General features: G+C 47.4%; 2 protein-coding genes across 2 annotated transcripts in view; both read left to right on the top strand.

Annotated features, from left to right (window-relative positions):
* Positions 1 to 629: 629 nt before the first annotated feature.
* On the top strand, positions 630 to 12,818 carry synpo2a (synaptopodin 2a). The gene is made up of 7 exons (XM_019855984.1): positions 630 to 831; positions 2,605 to 2,779; positions 5,490 to 5,500; positions 5,833 to 5,964; positions 7,223 to 7,374; positions 8,074 to 8,567; positions 9,448 to 12,818. Exons 1-7 carry the CDS (start codon positions 724 to 726, stop codon positions 12,777 to 12,779), a joined length of 4,404 nt encoding a protein of 1,467 aa, XP_019711543.1. The 5' UTR covers positions 630 to 723; the 3' UTR covers positions 12,780 to 12,818.
* Positions 12,819 to 13,392: 574 nt separating this feature from the next.
* The window catches only part of LOC109506937 (synaptopodin-2-like), a gene marked incomplete at its 5' end in the record, with an annotated part of 6,338 nt that continues 2,590 nt past the window's right edge, over positions 13,393 to 17,140 (top strand). The window contains 3 exons of the mRNA XM_019855985.1: positions 13,393 to 13,553; positions 14,253 to 14,746; positions 15,623 to 17,132. Coding sequence (XP_019711544.1) covers positions 13,393 to 13,553; positions 14,253 to 14,746; positions 15,623 to 17,132 — 2,165 coding nt within the window. The remainder of the gene's footprint in view (positions 13,554 to 14,252; positions 14,747 to 15,622; positions 17,133 to 17,140) is intronic.

Below are 17,140 nucleotides of genomic sequence, written 5' to 3' on the forward strand. Positions count from 1 at the left end.
CAATATGTGTTCTTACATTGCGTGTCTCTATCTAAATTTACTGGTGAAGAAAATAATTTTCATTGACTCTGTCAGCGTCACGTGGAAGCTTGCCTCGGTCGTTTTCTGTGAACTTGACAATAACGAGTGCGCTTGCGCACATCCACAGAGATCCCATACGTGTGACGTCAACGCAGTAAACACAAAAACACGTTGAAGTTTCATGATAAACTAATGCGTTCTGTTTTGTCCTTCAGTTTCATCGAGAATTTTCTGTAAAGGAAGGTAAAACAGGCATTTGAAGCTAAGAGCCATGAGCAAGGAGCCATTCACTCTGAAGGACTTTAATATCGTGCATGTGGCTGTGTTCAACGAATTTTTCAAGCTCAATGACAAAAAACATGTTCTTTGGCTGACTTCAATGTTCACGTTCAAGTTAAAAAAAATGTATATATTCTGTGTATATATATATATATATATATATATATATACATAAAGAATATATATATATATATATATATATATATCCAGAAGAAGTGTCTGCAATTCCCATAACCACACACCCCTTTCTCTACATCCTGTGAGCCATGATGCCATGATGATGTCACCTAGCGGGCCGGACTCAGCTCAGAAGAGTACAGTACAGGATGGTGGGAGTGGGGCAAGTGGGGGTGTTCTTCTAAAAACCTGCTTCCCTGACCGATTGCTCTGTGGTCCGGATGAGGAGCTGTATGCACACACAGCATGGGAACTGGGGATTACATCTGCATCACTTTGCATGGTGATGGACCCTGGGGCTTCACCCTGGAAGAAGGTGTGGGGGACACCGATACGCCTCTGCTGGTTTCTCAGGTAACTCTCCTTTTTTACGTATTATTTGAGAACATCATCATATTCTGCAAAGTGGAATGCAATGTAGTGGGAGAGTGGCTTTTTGGGCCACGTTTTGGGTGCGTGAGATTCCTCAGCACCCCCTTATATGGTCAAGACTACGGACAGGAGAGTGTGTGATGATCTGTTGTCACTCCCAAAGACTTCAAACCAAAACGGTCGGCTACAGGGTGAAAGGTATGCCAGTTATGCAGGGATGCCAGCGCAAAAAAAAAAAGGACATTCATGTGTGCATCCTTAAGTTTTAACTCATGAGTCATGCGCAAAAAATGGTGTTGGGTTGTTTTGAAATATGAAAAAAACAAACAAGCAAAACATGTTTCTCATCAACTTCCACTGTACATTCCTGACCGTTACCTCCTTTGCAACACTTTCAACTCCAATTCCGACATTCTAACACGTAATGCACACAGTGCACACACAGCATTACATCTTAGGAGCTTGATGGATCCACTGTGAAATGCTCTGTCCATATAAGGGAACTTGTGTTTTCCCCTCTTCTGACCTGTGTACAAAATTGATGAGGTCACTTTAGTTTTAAAGCAACAGAGACAGGGTTTAAATGACTGCCAAGTAAATGGAAACGGAGGCAGGCAATTGTTGTTTATCACACAAACACTCTCTTAGACTCTTGTCTAATAGTACACTGTGAGAATTTTTTTTTCAGCACCAGGGCAATCAACAAAATGGCAATTATGACTACGAGCAAATGGTTAATAAAATAAAGTGTAGACAGAGCGGTGGGCCTGGTTTTTGAACACCAATGCTGTGCTGGGAAATGTTTTGCTGCAATACAAAAGTTTAATTGTTTAAAGCTGCGGTGGCCATGCACTGCCGGGAGCTAGAAATGAATTCAAAGTAGGTTTCTGGGTATACTTTAGGCTGTACTGTTTGAAGAGAGGGCCAACAATAAAGATTTCCCCTCCTTTTTTGGAGGTGAGTCGCAATGGAAGGCACACAAGACGCCTTGTAGGGCCTGGATGCACACAGGGGGTTTTATCAGCTCTATAAAGTTGCCCATAAAATCAATTTCTTGCAGAGGGTTGTCTCATTTTACGACTTGCTCTTGTGGGGCCTGTGATGGTTAAGACAGCAGAGCGAACAGTTGGTATAGCGCGGAACTGTACTGAATTAATTTGACCTGTTGAACTCAAGGCCTCCTCTTAATGTTACTGTGGTCAAAGAACGACATCTAGTGGCACAAAGGATTTACTGCATATTTTGCTCGCCCCACACGGCACCTCACTGCACAGGCAGAAAATGATATATTTTTAAACAACAAAAACAAACAATAAAAATGTTAATAAAAAAAATTAAAAAACACGCACATAACAATAATATACATTTTATTCTGTTTTAATATATGGTCTCTCTGACATTGTTGTTTATTATTGGTTACCAACAGCCAGAATAGATGTTGAATATATAACCAAGCAACATTGTTTTTAATTCACTCTGCTTTCCTGCCCAAGTCATTTCTTACAGCCCCCTCCAGCCTTGTAAGATTTATGGCACATTTCCGCTTATTTAAGTTGTCCTATTAATGAGGCGTTTTATGGGCTGTGGGAAGCAATTACAAGGGAGTAAAAACATCCTTCACTGCGATAACTGCCATTTCAAATGCATCACTTTAAGACTTGCACATTTCATTTTTAATTTTTAGAAGATGAACAATATATTCAGAGACTCTGGGAGGTGGTGAGTAATGTGACTTGAACATGTTGTCGTTTGCAGCTGGAGGAAGGCGGCAATGCTTTCCAGGCCGGCGTACGAGACGGCGACGAGGTGGTGTCCCTGAACGGAAAACCGTGTGCGGGATTGCCCCTTTGGCAGGCCCGGGCCCTCATCAACGCGTCAGGAGGCTGCCTCAGGCTACTACTCAAGAGGTACCTCATTTCGCTTTGTTTTTGTCAGACCGACTGACAGCCACACTCAACAACCCAGCGCCAAAACATTTTTAATAGCTACAAGGCTACACAGCAAAAAAGAAAAATGAAACCAAGAGGAATATATCATCAAAATAAAGCAAATTTATCTGAAGATAAAACAGAAAAAATGACTTGGTAAAATTTCTTTAAAAAAGTAAACATATATACCTAGTCTCCAAAACTCCCACCAGTGCTTAAAGGTAAAAACAAACATCTTTGCAGGCCATTGCCAAGCAAAATTTGCCTTGATTTAAGTTTTTCGATGAGCTTTTTAAAACACCCTCAGAGGCAGCACGGTGGACAAGTGTTGGAAATGTTTCATGACACACCACCAAACAAAAATGTCACAAAAACTATGAATCATGAAATATCCATCCATTTTCTACAAGGGTCGCGGGCGTGCTGCAGCCGATCCCAGCTGTCTTCGGGCAGTGGGCGTAGTAGACCTTGAACTGGATGCCAGCCAATCACAGCCAAAATCATCTTAGAGCCTATATTGTTCACAAATATCATGGGGTGGTCTATACATCTAGCCATCCATCCATTATCAAAAACACCGGTAACCTGAACAGGGTCATGGGGAGTTTGATTTGATTTGATTTGACTTTTTATTAGGTCTCCCATAGGAGAACCTTGTCTCGGAGGACAGGCCCTCAGTTGCTGGAGCCTATAGCAGCTGACTTCGGGCGGAAGGCAGATTACACCCTGAACTGGTCGCCAATCAGTCGCAGGGTACATATAGAGACAAACAAACATTCACACCCACATTCACACCACCACTGAGTAGGAACCGATCCCACGCTGCCCACACACAAGTTCGGCATGTGTCCCACTATACTCTCAGCAACTCTGGGCTCTATATTTTTTTTTTTTCCAAAATGCAAGACTCTCATCCACTCATCAATTCTCTGATCTGCTTATTGTTGTTAACCTTACCCAATCCCAGCTGTCTTTGCATGAAAGTCTGGGTACACACCCTGACCTGTTTGCCAGCAATCGCAGGGCACAAATAGGCAAACACTCAGCCACACTCACACTGACACGTCAGACAATTCCGAGTGCTAACCAGTCGGCTTGTTCTCATTTCAAAACTTAGAAAATATGTCAATTAAAACTGTCGCCATCATAAAAATGAAATTAACTCTACAGGCAATGTATTGAGTATGATCGCTGTATAATTGTTTGCATTGTCCACATTGCACTGAGCAGTCTTTCAAATGCTGCAGTAAATTACATTTCCGTTGATAGTTATGATAACAGTTTTCTTTCACATCACTGACACCATACCTGAGTGGAATGACAAAAAAAAACCACTACCCCTGCCCCACAGAAAAGCAGGAACAGGCACAGAATGTGTCTTTTAGATTCTCACTGAAATCTCATGTGCCACATGATGATGGTTTTAACACCACATTCGATTGGAATTTTAAGGCATTTAAGTGGTTAATGAGGAAAATATTTATTAGAGGTTCCACCGGATCCATTTTCACCATACAACAAGCCGACCACGCAAACAAACCATCAGCACAATATGTCTTGTCAGTGATCCTCAAATTTTATTATGGGTGCCATGTCATCGTACGCAAAAGATTCACTGTGCATAATATTCCAGTGACTTCAATTTGCTTTTAAAATCCAGTACAATACATTTGATGTACAGTAATGCATTTCTGTTGCATTTAAGTTTGAAATTAGTCATTTATGAAAAATATTTTTTCATTTTATTTTATATCATTTACATTTATAGGAGTAGTTTTTTCATCTAACTTTGGTATGCAATACACTTTATTTGAATTGTCATTTTATGCTAATATTAACATGTAACACGTTAATACTGTATTCAAACCATGCATGGTATTACAGTGGCTAGTTTTAGTTTTTTGTTTGTTCGTTTTGTTTTGTTTTTATGAACACGTGGGCCTACTATGTGACTGTACTTCATTATCGGTCATCATAGAGGTACTTCGAGAGCCAAGTATTTTTTGGGGTGGTACGTGTTGTAAAAGGTATGAGAACCACCGTCCTAAATAAAACATATTGGCACTTAGCGAGTACCGACAGGCCCTTTGCACTGTATCCCATGTTCGTCATTGTTTTCATGTTTCTTGTGCAGAGCGTGTCTGTTAAGTGAAATCTTGTTGCACAAACGTGTAATGACAATAAAGGCAATTCATTCATTCATTCATTGTGTTTCAAGGAGGGAACAACAATATTACCCTGAGTTGCTATGACGCTTTTTTTTTTTTAAATGAACTACTGCATATGGAATAATCTTTTTTTAAATACATGAGTAAAATATCAACTTATTCATCTTGGGTTTAGAAGCTTCTCAATTATTCATTCCGCATTAATTACGCAATCTGCTGGCAATGTATTGAACCCACCGAACACCATAAAATATTAAACTAAATTGTGTAACATAGGCCTGTGTTGGCAGAAGAGTCCCCTCAGACAACTAAACTACATTTCAATTCCCTTTAAAACATCTTGATTTTATATGGTGGGTTACCTTGATTAGATTCACATTTCGCTACATCATTCAGACATTTTGAAACATATATTTACAGACAGAGGTGGACTGTAGAAATGACATTGTAGAAATGACATTGTAGTTTCTGCCACGTAATTTTCTTGGATGAGATCCAAATGGTTCATTCACAAAACCAGTAATACCACTTTCTCAACCGCCAGTCTTCTTGCAAGTAAATCAGTGTATTCAACTAAACAGACAAGATTTTACAATAGTCAAGTACATTTTTGAGTATTATTTTAGTTTTCATATTTTTTAAATATTTTGGTCTGATGGTTGTGTGCAAATTGGGTGCCTTGGATCAATGAAGTTTGGGAAACAATGGCCTAAAAGGCCTTGGGAAATTTACCACCCCTGTACTGGCTTTAACAAGAGGAAGACTACCTCAGCCTTGGCGCTGAGGCTTGTAATTTCCTCCAGTCCTCACGGTCGAAACACAAGACTCCTCCGCCGGTGGCCCCAAAGCCTGTGATAGATCCCAGCTCTGCCCCCTGGTCTCCACAGATGGAAGTAACCAACCACGACATGCCTCAGCACAGCTCTGCCCCCTGGTCTCCACAGATGGAAGTAACCAACCAGGACATGCCTCAGCATGCCGAAAATAGTGCACCCACACCTGCTGTCGCCCCCACCGCAGTGACCACCCCTTTTAGTGACCAAGAGCCAACCTCTAATGTGACTGCTCCTGGGCCAACTCCCCCTCAAGCCCAACTAGAAGCCCCTGCCATTGCCTCCACAGAGCAACAACAAACATGGCCTCCTTCAGTGCCAGAAACCCAACAACAGCAAGTAGCCGTGCAAGAGGGAAACGGTTATGTCAGCTCTTCTCCACAGCCCGAGACCAATGCTGGAGGAATTTGGGATTCTGCACAAGCAGCCCAGCAGCAATCTACAATTACCTGTTATACGATGCAGATGCAACCACAGGAGCCACAACCAAGTCAATCCTCTCTACAACATCAGTGGGCGACACCCCAATCCACTCACAGTCAAGTGCAGTCTCAGCCCCCTGCCGATACCTGGACACCACAAAATCAGGCCTCCTGGAGTCAAACAGAGCAAGCGCAGCCACACGTTCAACCGTGTCAACCCCAAGATCCACCCCAGTCTCAACCACAACAAAACTGGACGCACACACCGGAGCCGCAAGTCCAGCAAATGCAGCCGACCTGGGGTCGATCACAAGAACCGATGCTGCAGCAGCAACAGCAGCAATCACAGGCTTCCTGGGGCCAAGCTCCGCAAGTAGACTCTCAACGTACATGGGCACTGGCCAAATCCCAATCACAAGGTCCTTGGATTCAGCCTGAATCCCAGCCGGCATGGGGTCAACCCATAGAGCAAAAAGCCTGGCCGCAAACCCAAGCACCAGATAAACATTGGGCTCCAGCTACACGGCACCTCACTGCACAGGCAGAAAATGATATATTTTTAAACAACAAAAACAAACAATAAAAATGTTAATAAAAAAAATTAAAAAACACGCACATAACAATAATATACATTTTATTCTGTTTTAATATATGGTCTCTCTGACATTGTTGTTTATTATTGGTTACCAACAGCCAGAATAGATGTTGAATATATAACCAAGCAACATTGTTTTTAATTCACTCTGCTTTCCTGCCCAAGTCATTTCTTACAGCCCCCTCCAGCCTTGTAAGATTTATGGCACATTTCCGCTTATTTAAGTTGTCCTATTAATGAGGCGTTTTATGGGCTGTGGGAAGCAATTACAAGGGAGTAAAAACATCCTTCACTGCGATAACTGCCATTTCAAATGCATCACTTTAAGACTTGCACATTTCATTTTTAATTTTTAGAAGATGAACAATATATTCAGAGACTCTGGGAGGTGGTGAGTAATGTGACTTGAACATGTTGTCGTTTGCAGCTGGAGGAAGGCGGCAATGCTTTCCAGGCCGGCGTACGAGACGGCGACGAGGTGGTGTCCCTGAACGGAAAACCGTGTGCGGGATTGCCCCTTTGGCAGGCCCGGGCCCTCATCAACGCGTCAGGAGGCTGCCTCAGGCTACTACTCAAGAGGTACCTCATTTCGCTTGGATTTTGTCAGACCGACTGGCAGCCACATTCAACAACCCAGCCCCAAAACATTTTTAATAGCGACAAGGCTACACAGCAAAAAAGAAAAATTCAACCAAGAGGAATATATCATCAAAATAAAGCAAATTTATCTGAAGATAAAACAGAAAAAATGACTTGGTAAAATTTCTTTAAAAAAGTAAACATATATACCTAGTCTCCAAAACTCCCACCAGTGCTTAAAGGTAAAAACAAACATCTTTGCAGGCCATTACCAAGCAAAATTTGCCTTGATTTAAGTTTTTCGATGAGCTTTTTAAAACACCCTCAGAGGCAGCACGGTGGACAAGTGTTGGAAATGTTTCATGACACACCACCAAACAAAAATGTCACAAAAACTATGAATCATGAAATATCCATCCATTTTCTACAAGGGTCGCGGGCGTTCTGCAGCCGATCCCAGCTGTCTTCGGGCAGTAGGCGGGGGACACCCTGAACCAGTTGTCTGCCAATTGCAGATGTTAGGGACCTAAATTGTCCATTGGTGTGAATATGACAACTTGGTTATCCGTACGTGACCAGTTCAGGATGTAGCTCCAGTATACATACGACCCTAATGAGAACAAGCGCCATCGAAAATGTGTGTATGGAATGAAATTTGTTCAGCACCATTTAATAGCAGCATCTCATTTCCCCCTCCAGATCGAGAGGTGACGAGGAACCTTTAAAGCTGAGAGAGCTCTACATATCCGAGTCCCAGGAGGAAATTTCTGATGAAGAACCGCACAGGGATCCCGGTGATACGCCTTTGCTGTCCCTTTCCCAGCAGACCTTGGACAACATGAGCTGTACCTCTCTGGGCAGCGCGCACGGTATGGAGGGAGAGCAGCATACCATCACCAGCGGCACACAGGAGGCACCTCCGTCCTCCGACCGAAAGCCGCTCAGCCATCACGGAGTGGTGCAAGGGAAGGAGCCGGCAGCATCAGCATCACCAGGGAGGGGCATCCTGAGCGGCGGGGTGGGAGGCCCCGGGGCGAGCGCCGGATCCCGAGACGTGGGAGGAGGGCCCTGTGAACTTCCCGGCTCTTTTAGTGTCGCTTTCCAAATCCCCTCAGATGAGGGAACGCCCGGCGAGGAGCAGGATACCGATTCCGATCAAGAAAAACCCAACAAGCACCGAGCAAGGCACGCCAGTGAGTACAGTTATTGGAATGTGTTGCTTCTTGAGAGTGTCTGCGCGTCTGTGCGTGTGTTAAAAGTTTATTTGACAACATCATACTTGCATTCCAAAGCATGATGTCCGGCGTTCCCGAAAATAGCACGTCGCCCACTGCAGCTGGCAGATGGCACCCGTTGCTTTGAATGAACTGTCCAAATATGAATCCAGTCCGAGTGGCGTCAAAAAATAAAATAGATATAATAGATCACAGCCCCGAAAAGGTTTGATGAGAGTTACCTAGGCGTATTTTTTTTAGAGCTGTTGCGGAGGCCATAAATATACCCGCAACGCGTTGATGATGGCTCCAGTAGTGCGGCCCCTTTGACAGACACCAACATGTGCACCCCGAAAACTGTTACCTGATCCTCCCCTCCGACAGGGTGCTTTAACTGTGCTAAAAGAGTGAGTTGGATCCTCACTCGCGCTGCCCTCACCACCTTCAGGTTAGTCTTGCCGAAAATTCAAGCGAATACTTGTCCTCTTATTGTTAAATGATTGAAAGTTCATCGTCAATGCGGTGCAGACTCGGAAGACGTGAATCGGAGTAAATTTGCAACCACTTTATGGGAATGGTGATATAATGCAATGTGCTCTCCGCGGCTTTGACACGGGTCAAAGACTTGTAATTGCTTTGCGGCTTTATGACTTGCAAATGAGGGCGAGTGGATGGCGTGATAGTATTTTGGACAAAGCAGCTCAATATTTGATTGGTATTTGTTGTGCTTTATTTATGTTGACGGTCCATTTTGTAAAGCAAACTCAGAGGTGATCGATTGATGTTGTGGTTGTTTTTTTTTTTTAATCGTTGACTTTCCTTGACCAGACAACCTGTCAATCAATGTGTCTCCCCGCAGGGTTCAGGCGCAGCGAGAGTCTCTCCGAGAAGCAGGTGAAGGAGGCCAAGTCCAAATGTAAGCGGATCGCCCTTCTCCTTAGTGCCGCGCAGCCCAACCCGAACAACAAGGGCCTGTTGATGTTCAAGAAACACCGTCAGAGAGCGAAAAAGTACACCTTGGTGAGCTACGGCACGGGAGAGGACAAGCGAGACGACAGCACAGAGGAGGAGGACGACGACAGCACCCAGGGTGGAGTTCATGTTCTAGAGTTCACGCTCGCTGATCAAGACCGGTCGGATTTAGAGACGCATTTCCTCACGAATGCCCGCAGTGGCAAAGGCGTACTGACGATCTGCTTGGATAAAAGCCTACTTGACGTTGAGCAGAAGCAAAGTCCGATGGAGTGTTTGCCCGAAACCAAGGGCAAAGGCGCCCTCATGTTCGCCCAGAGGCGCCAGCGAATGGACGAGATTGCGGCCGAGCACGAAGAGCTGCGGCGCCAGGGGATGCCCGTGGAAGGGGCACAGAAAGTGGAAGCGGCTTACACGCAGCCCGCCGTGGAGAACCACGCGTACATGGATGTGAACCAGCAGCAGCAATACCAGCAATACCAGCAGCAGCAGCAGCAGTACCAACAACAACAGCATTACCAACAGTATCAGCAGCAGTCGTACGAGCAACAGCAAACGTATCACCAAGGTCAGCACGGCCCCGTGCAACATCAAAGCCACGAAGCGCAGCGTTCTCTCGGCAATCGCACCGCAAAGCCCTTTTTGGTTCAGAACATGGCGGCGACACCGTACTCTCCTGCAATGACTGGGACTAATCAAGGCCAAGGAGAGCAGATCGCCTCCCGTGATGAGCGCATTGCCACCCCGGCGATCAGGTCGGGCCTTCTGGATTCAAAGAGGAGAAATGTTGCCAAGCCCATGTTCACGTTTAAAGAGACACCAAAGATGTCACCGAATCCTGATCTGCTGAACCTACTCAACATGAGTTCCAAGAAGATGGGTTTCGAGTCAGGACCCGAGGAAGACTACCTCAGCCTTGGCGCTGAGGCTTGTAATTTCCTCCAGTCCTCACGGTCGAAACACAAGACTCCTCCGCCGGTGGCCCCAAAGCCTGTGATAGATCCCAGCTCTGCCCCCTGGTCTCCACAGATGGAAGTAACCAACCAGGACATGCCTCAGCATGCCGAAAATAGTGCACCCACACCTGCTGTCGCCCCCACCGCAGTGACCACCCCTTTTAGTGACCAAGAGCCAACCTCTAATGTGACTGCTCCTGGGCCAACTCCCCCTCAAGCCCAACTAGAAGCCCCTGCCATTGCCTCCACAGAGCAACAACAAACATGGCCTCCTTCAGTGCCAGAAACCCAACAACAGCAAGTAGCCGTGCAAGAGGGAAACGGTTATGTCAGCTCTTCTCCACAGCCCGAGACCAATACTGGAGGAATTTGGGATTCTGCACAAGCAGCCCAGCAGCAATCTACAATTACCTGTTATACGATGCAGATGCAACCACAGGAGCCACAACCAAGTCAATCCTCTCTACAACATCAGTGGGCGACACCCCAATCCACTCACAGTCAAGTGCAGTCTCAGCCCCCTGCCGATACCTGGACACCACAAAATCAGGCCTCCTGGAGTCAAACAGAGCAAGCGCAGCCACACGTTCAACCGTGTCAACCCCAAGATCCACCCCAGTCTCAACCACAACAAAACTGGACGCACACACCGGAGCCGCAAGTCCAGCAAATGCAGCCGACCTGGGGTCGATCACAAGAACCGATGCTGAAGCCGCAACAGCACCAAGCTCCGCAAGTAGACTCTCAACGTACATGGGCACTGGCCAAATCCCAATCACAAGGTCCTTGGATTCAGCCTGAATCCCAGCCGGCATGGGGTCAACCCATAGAGCAAAAAGCCTGGCCGCAAACCCAAGCACCAGATAAACATTGGGCTCCAGCTCAGCCTCAAGCACAACCTCCAGTTAATACCTGGCCTCCTGCACAACCATCTTGGACCCAAACAGCCCAAGCGCAACCACAGATGCAGCCTCCAGCCGGTTTGAGTCCATGGCCGCCGGTTCCTGCCCAGCCTCAGCTCCAGCCATCTTGGGCCCAGCAACCTCCGGAACAGGTCCAGCGTCCCACTAATGCCTGGGAGGCCGAGCAAGGTCCGGCCCAACATCAGCAGTCCTGGGACCAGTCCGTTCAGCCACAGACACAGCCGAACTGGCAACAAGCACCTTTGAAGACAGCGCCGCAGCAGCCTCTGATAAACGCGTGGCCGCCGGCTCAACCTCAAACACCTGCCTGGGTACCACAGTCCCAGCAAACGCCTGCGGCCAACACTCAACCTTTACCCAAACCATGGCAAACCCAACAAAGCAGGGGCCCACAGAGAAGTAACGCTTTCCCCTCTGGTCAGAAAGGTTCACCCCCTGTCATCAACCCCTTGGCTACCGTCTTGAACCCATCGTCTGCCAGTTCAGCTTACGAGATGCCGGCCGTCCGAGGGAAAGGAGCTGACATGTTTGCGAAGAGGCAGTCCCGCATGGAGAAGTACGTGGTGGACTCAGAGACCGTGCAGGCCCATATGGCGAGTCGATCCACGTCGCCGACTGCCTCCTTGCCAAACGAGTGGAAATACACCCCTAACGTACGTGCTCCGCCGTCACGGGGTTTCAATCCCATCCAGTCCCCCTCTTATCCGCCGGCCGCGTCGAAGCAGCCCCCTTCTAGCGGCCCTATGTCCAAAGCCAAGAAAAAAGGCAAACAAGGACCTGCCCCGAAACCACTTGATGTCGTTGATGTCATGAAGCATCAACCCTACCAACTTAGTGCCTCGCTCTTTACATACGGGTCTGCAGGAGAAGGTGCGAAGGAGCCTGCTCCGAAGCCCAGCTGTTCACCCCAAAACCAGAAACCTTATGAGCAAATGGCCCCAGTTCAGTCACCTGGCTCATTTAGTGCGCCGTACCCCCAGCAAGCCTACGATGGCAACTACCAGCCAACCTCTAACGCTTATACCCCTTCTGATCCTCACCAGCAATCACCAGGTGGTGTTTATTGGCAACCATATAACCAACAAACCCCTCAATTGCCCAGTCCCCAGTACCCGCCCCAACAAGTCCCCTATCAAGGAGCTGGTAGTCCTCCGTACCTTTCACCCACAACAATCGCCTTCCAGCAGCCCCTTCCTGCTAGCGTAGCGCCGAGTTTCCCTGTAGTTTCACCGCCTGGCTCTACAACCAGCGGCAACACTGGCGTGGCGCCAAAACCAAAGTTTACGGCCAAAAAAAGCTGCGCTCAGGTGTGGAAGCCCACGGTCGCTGAGAGCGAGTGATTCTTGCCCAATAGTCTGAGTGTATATTTTATGTTTATTGAAAGAGTTCGTATTTGAGAAGTTAAAGCTCCGTTGTGGTGGTTAATTAGGAATGAAGGTGAGTTGAACGAATATTAAATGAGGGAATACATTTTTTTCTGGAAGTAGATGAGAAAAGTTGACGATGGACAGTGACGTAAGGATGATGTCGTGAATCTCAGGTTGCAATTCAATACGAATGCCACCGTCCAACTCAGAGCTCAAAGGTGAAAAATAAATGACCATTTGAGACATGATTCTATTTGCCTCGGTCAAGTCAATTTATTTTAAGAGGGGTTTTTTTTTACATTGTTTTTAATTCACTCTGCTTTCCTGCCCAAGTCATTTCTTACAGCCCCCTCCAGCCTTGTAAGATTTATGGCACATTTCCGCTTATTTAAGTTGTCCTATTAATGAGGCGTTTTATGGGCTGTGGGAAGCAATTACAAGGGAGTAAAAACATCCTTCACTGCGATAACTGCCATTTCAAATGCATCACTTTAAGACTTGCACATTTCATTTTTAATTTTTAGAAGATGAACAATATATTCAGAGACTCTGGGAGGTGGTGAGTAATGTGACTTGAACATGTTGTCGTTTGCAGCTGGAGGAAGGCGGCAATGCTTTCCAGGCCGGCGTACGAGACGGCGACGAGGTGGTGTCCCTGAACGGAAAACCGTGTGCGGGATTGCCCCTTTGGCAGGCCCGGGCCCTCATCAACGCGTCAGGAGGCTGCCTCAGGCTACTACTCAAGAGGTACCTCATTTCGCTTTGTTTTTGTCAGACCGACTGACAGCCACACTCAACAACCCAGCGCCAAAACATTTTTAATAGCTACAAGGCTACACAGCAAAAAAGAAAAATGAAACCAAGAGGAATATATCATCAAAATAAAGCAAATTTATCTGAAGATAAAATAGAAAAAATGACTTGGTAATATTTCTTTGAAAAAGTAAACATATATACCTAGTCTCCAAAACTCCCACCAGTGCTTAAAGGTAAAAACAAACATCTTTGCAGGCCATTACCAAGCAAAATTTGCCTTGATTTAAGTTTTTCGATGAGCTTTTTAAAACACCCTCAGAGGCAGCACGGTGGACAAGTGTTGGAAATGTTTCATGACACACCACCAAACAAAAATGTCACAAAAACTATGAATCATGAAATATCCATCCATTTTCTACAAGGGTCGCGGGCGTGCTGCAGCCGATCCCAGCTGTCTTCGGGCAGTAGGCGGGGGACACCCTGAACCAGTTGTCTGCCAATTGCAGATGTTAGGGACCTAAATTGTCCATTGGTGTGAATATGACAACTTGGTTATCCGTACGTGACCAGTTCAGGATGTAGCTCCAGTATACATACGACCCTAATGAGAACAAGCGCCATCGAAAATGTGTGTACGGAATGAAATTTGTTCAGCACCATTTAATAGCAGCATCTCATTTCCCCCTCCAGATCGAGAGGCGACGAGGAACCTTTAAAGCTGAGAGAGCTCTACATATCCGAGTCCCAGGAGGAAATTTCTGATGAAGAACCGCACAGGGATCCCGGTGATACGCCTTTGCTGTCCCTTTCCCAGCAGACCTTGGACAACATGAGCTGTACCTCTCTGGGCAGCGCGCACGGTATGGAGGGAGAGCAGCATACCATCACCAGCGGCACACAGGAGGCACCTCCGTCCTCCGACCGAAAGCCGCTCAGCCATCACGGAGTGGTGCAAGGGAAGGAGCCGGCAGCATCAGCATCACCAGGGAGGGGCATCCTGAGCGGCGGGGTGGGAGGCCCCGGGGCGAGCACCGGATCCCGAGACGTGGGAGGAGGGCCCTGTGAACTTCCCGGCTCTTTTAGTGTCGCTTTCCAAATCCCCTCAGATGAGGGAACGCCCGGCGAGGAGCAGGATACCGATTCCGATCAAGAAAAACCCAACAAGCACCGAGCAAGGCACGCCAGTGAGTACAGTTATTGGAATGTGTTGCTTCTTGAGAGTGTCTGCGCGTCTGTGCGTGTGTTAAAAGTTTATTTGACAACATCATACTTGCATTCCAAAGCATGATGTCCGGCGTTCCCGAAAATAGCACGTCGCCCACTGCAGCTGGCAGATGGCACCCGTTGCTTTGAATGAACTGTCCAAATATGAATCCAGTCCGAGTGGCGTCAAAAAATAAAATAGATATAATAGATCACAGCCCCGAAAAGGTTTGATGAGAGTTACCTAGGCGTATTTTTTTTAGAGCTGTTGCGGAGGCCATAAATATACCCGCAACGCGTTGATGATGGCTCCAGTAGTGCGGCCCCTTTGACAGACACCAACATGTGCACCCCGAAAACTGTTACCTGATCCTCCCCTCCGACAGGGTGCTTTAACTGTGCTAAAAGAGTGAGTTGGATCCTCACTCGCGCTGCCCTCACCACCTTCAGGTTAGTCTTGCCGAAAATTCAAGCGAATACTTGTCCTCTTATTGTTAAATGATTGAAAGTTCATCGTCAATGCGGTGCAGACTCGGAAGACGTGAATCGGAGTAAATTTGCAACCACTTTATGGGAATGGTGATATAATGCAACGTGCTCTCCGCGGCTTTGACACGGGTCAAAGACTTGTAATTGCTTTGCGGCTTTATGACTTGCAAATGAGGGCGAGTGGATGGCGTGATAGTATTTTGGACAAAGCAGCTCAATATTTGATTGGTATTTGTTGTGCTTTATTTATGTTGACGGTCCATTTTGTAAAGCAAACTCAGAGGTGATCGATTGATGTTGTGGTTGTTTTTTTTAATCGTTGACTTTCCTTGACCAGACAACCTGTCAATCAATGTGTCTCCCCGCAGGGTTCAGGCGCAGCGAGAGTCTCTCCGAGAAGCAGGTGAAGGAGGCCAAGTCCAAATGTAAGCGGATCGCCCTTCTCCTTAGTGCCGCGCAGCCCAACCCGAACAACAAGGGCCTGTTGATGTTCAAGAAACACCGTCAGAGAGCGAAAAAGTACACCTTGGTGAGCTACGGCACGGGAGAGGACAAGCGAGACGACAGCACAGAGGAGGAGGACGACGACAGCACCCAGGGTGGAGTTCATGTTCTAGAGTTCACGCTCGCTGATCAAGACCGGTCGGATTTAGAGACGCATTTCCTCACGAATGCCCGCAGTGGCAAAGGCGTACTGACGATCTGCTTGGATAAAAGCCTACTTGACGTTGAGCAGAAGCAAAGTCCGATGGAGTGTTTGCCCGAAACCAAGGGCAAAGGCGCCCTCATGTTCGCCCAGAGGCGCCAGCGAATGGACGAGATTGCGGCCGAGCACGAAGAGCTGCGGCGCCAGGGGATGCCCGTGGAAGGGGCACAGAAAGTGGAAGCGGCTTACACGCAGCCCGCCGTGGAGAACCACGCGTACATGGATGTGAACCAGCAGCAGCAATACCAGCAATACCAGCAGCAGCAGCAGCAGTACCAACAACAACAGCATTACCAACAGTATCAGCAGCAGTCGTACGAGCAACAGCAAACGTATCACCAAGGTCAGCACGGCCCCGTGCAACATCAAAGCCACGAAGCGCAGCGTTCTCTCGGCAATCGCACCGCAAAGCCCTTTTTGGTTCAGAACATGGCGGCGACACCGTACTCTCCTGCAATGACTGGGACTAATCAAGGCCAAGGAGAGCAGATCGCCTCCCGTGATGAGCGCATTGCCACCCCGGCGATCAGGTCGGGCCTTCTGGATTCAAAGAGGAGAAATGTTGCCAAGCCCATGTTCACGTTTAAAGAGACACCAAAGATGTCACCGAATCCTGATCTGCTGAACCTACTCAACATGAGTTCCAAGAAGATGGGTTTCGAGTCAGGACCCGAGGAAGACTACCTCAGCCTTGGCGCTGAGGCTTGTAATTTCCTCCAGTCCTCACGGTCGAAACACAAGACCCCTCCGCCGGTGGCCCCAAAGCCTGTGATAGATCCCAGCTCTGCCCCCTGGTCTCCACAGATGGAAGTAACCAACCAGGACATGCCTCAGCATGCCGAAAATAGTGCACCCACACCTGCTGTCGCCCCCACCGCAGTGACCACCCCTTTAAGTGACCAAGAGCCAACCTCTAATGTGACTGCCCCTGGGCCAACTCCCCCTCAAGCCCAACTGGAAGCCCCTGCCATTGCCTCCGCAGAGCAACAACAAACATGGCCTCCTTCAGTGCCAGAAACCCAACAACAGCAAGTAGCCGTGCAAGAGGGAAACGGTTATGTCAGCTCTTCTCCACAGCCCGAGACCAATGCTGGAGGAATTTGGGATTCTGCACAAGCAGCCCAGCAGCAATCTACAATTACCTGTTATACGATGCAGATGCAACCACAGGAGCCACCAC

Source organism: Hippocampus comes, unplaced genomic scaffold, assembly GCF_001891065.2.
Source record: "Hippocampus comes isolate QL1 unplaced genomic scaffold, H_comes_QL1_v1.1 scaffold246, whole genome shotgun sequence".
Lineage (NCBI taxonomy): Eukaryota > Metazoa > Chordata > Actinopteri > Syngnathiformes > Syngnathidae > Hippocampus > Hippocampus comes.

Excerpts from the sequence above, each read along its gene's own strand:
- synpo2a (XM_019855984.1), top strand. The coding sequence starts at position 724 with ATGGGAACTGGGGATTACATCTGCATCACTTTGCATGGTGATGGACCC. Across the intron at positions 7,375-8,073 it reads CTCAGGCTACTACTCAAGAG|ATCGAGAGGTGACGAGGAAC; the intron begins GTACCTCATTTC and ends TTCCCCCTCCAG. Across the intron at positions 8,568-9,447 it reads GCACCGAGCAAGGCACGCCA|GGTTCAGGCGCAGCGAGAGT; the intron begins GTGAGTACAGTT and ends GTCTCCCCGCAG.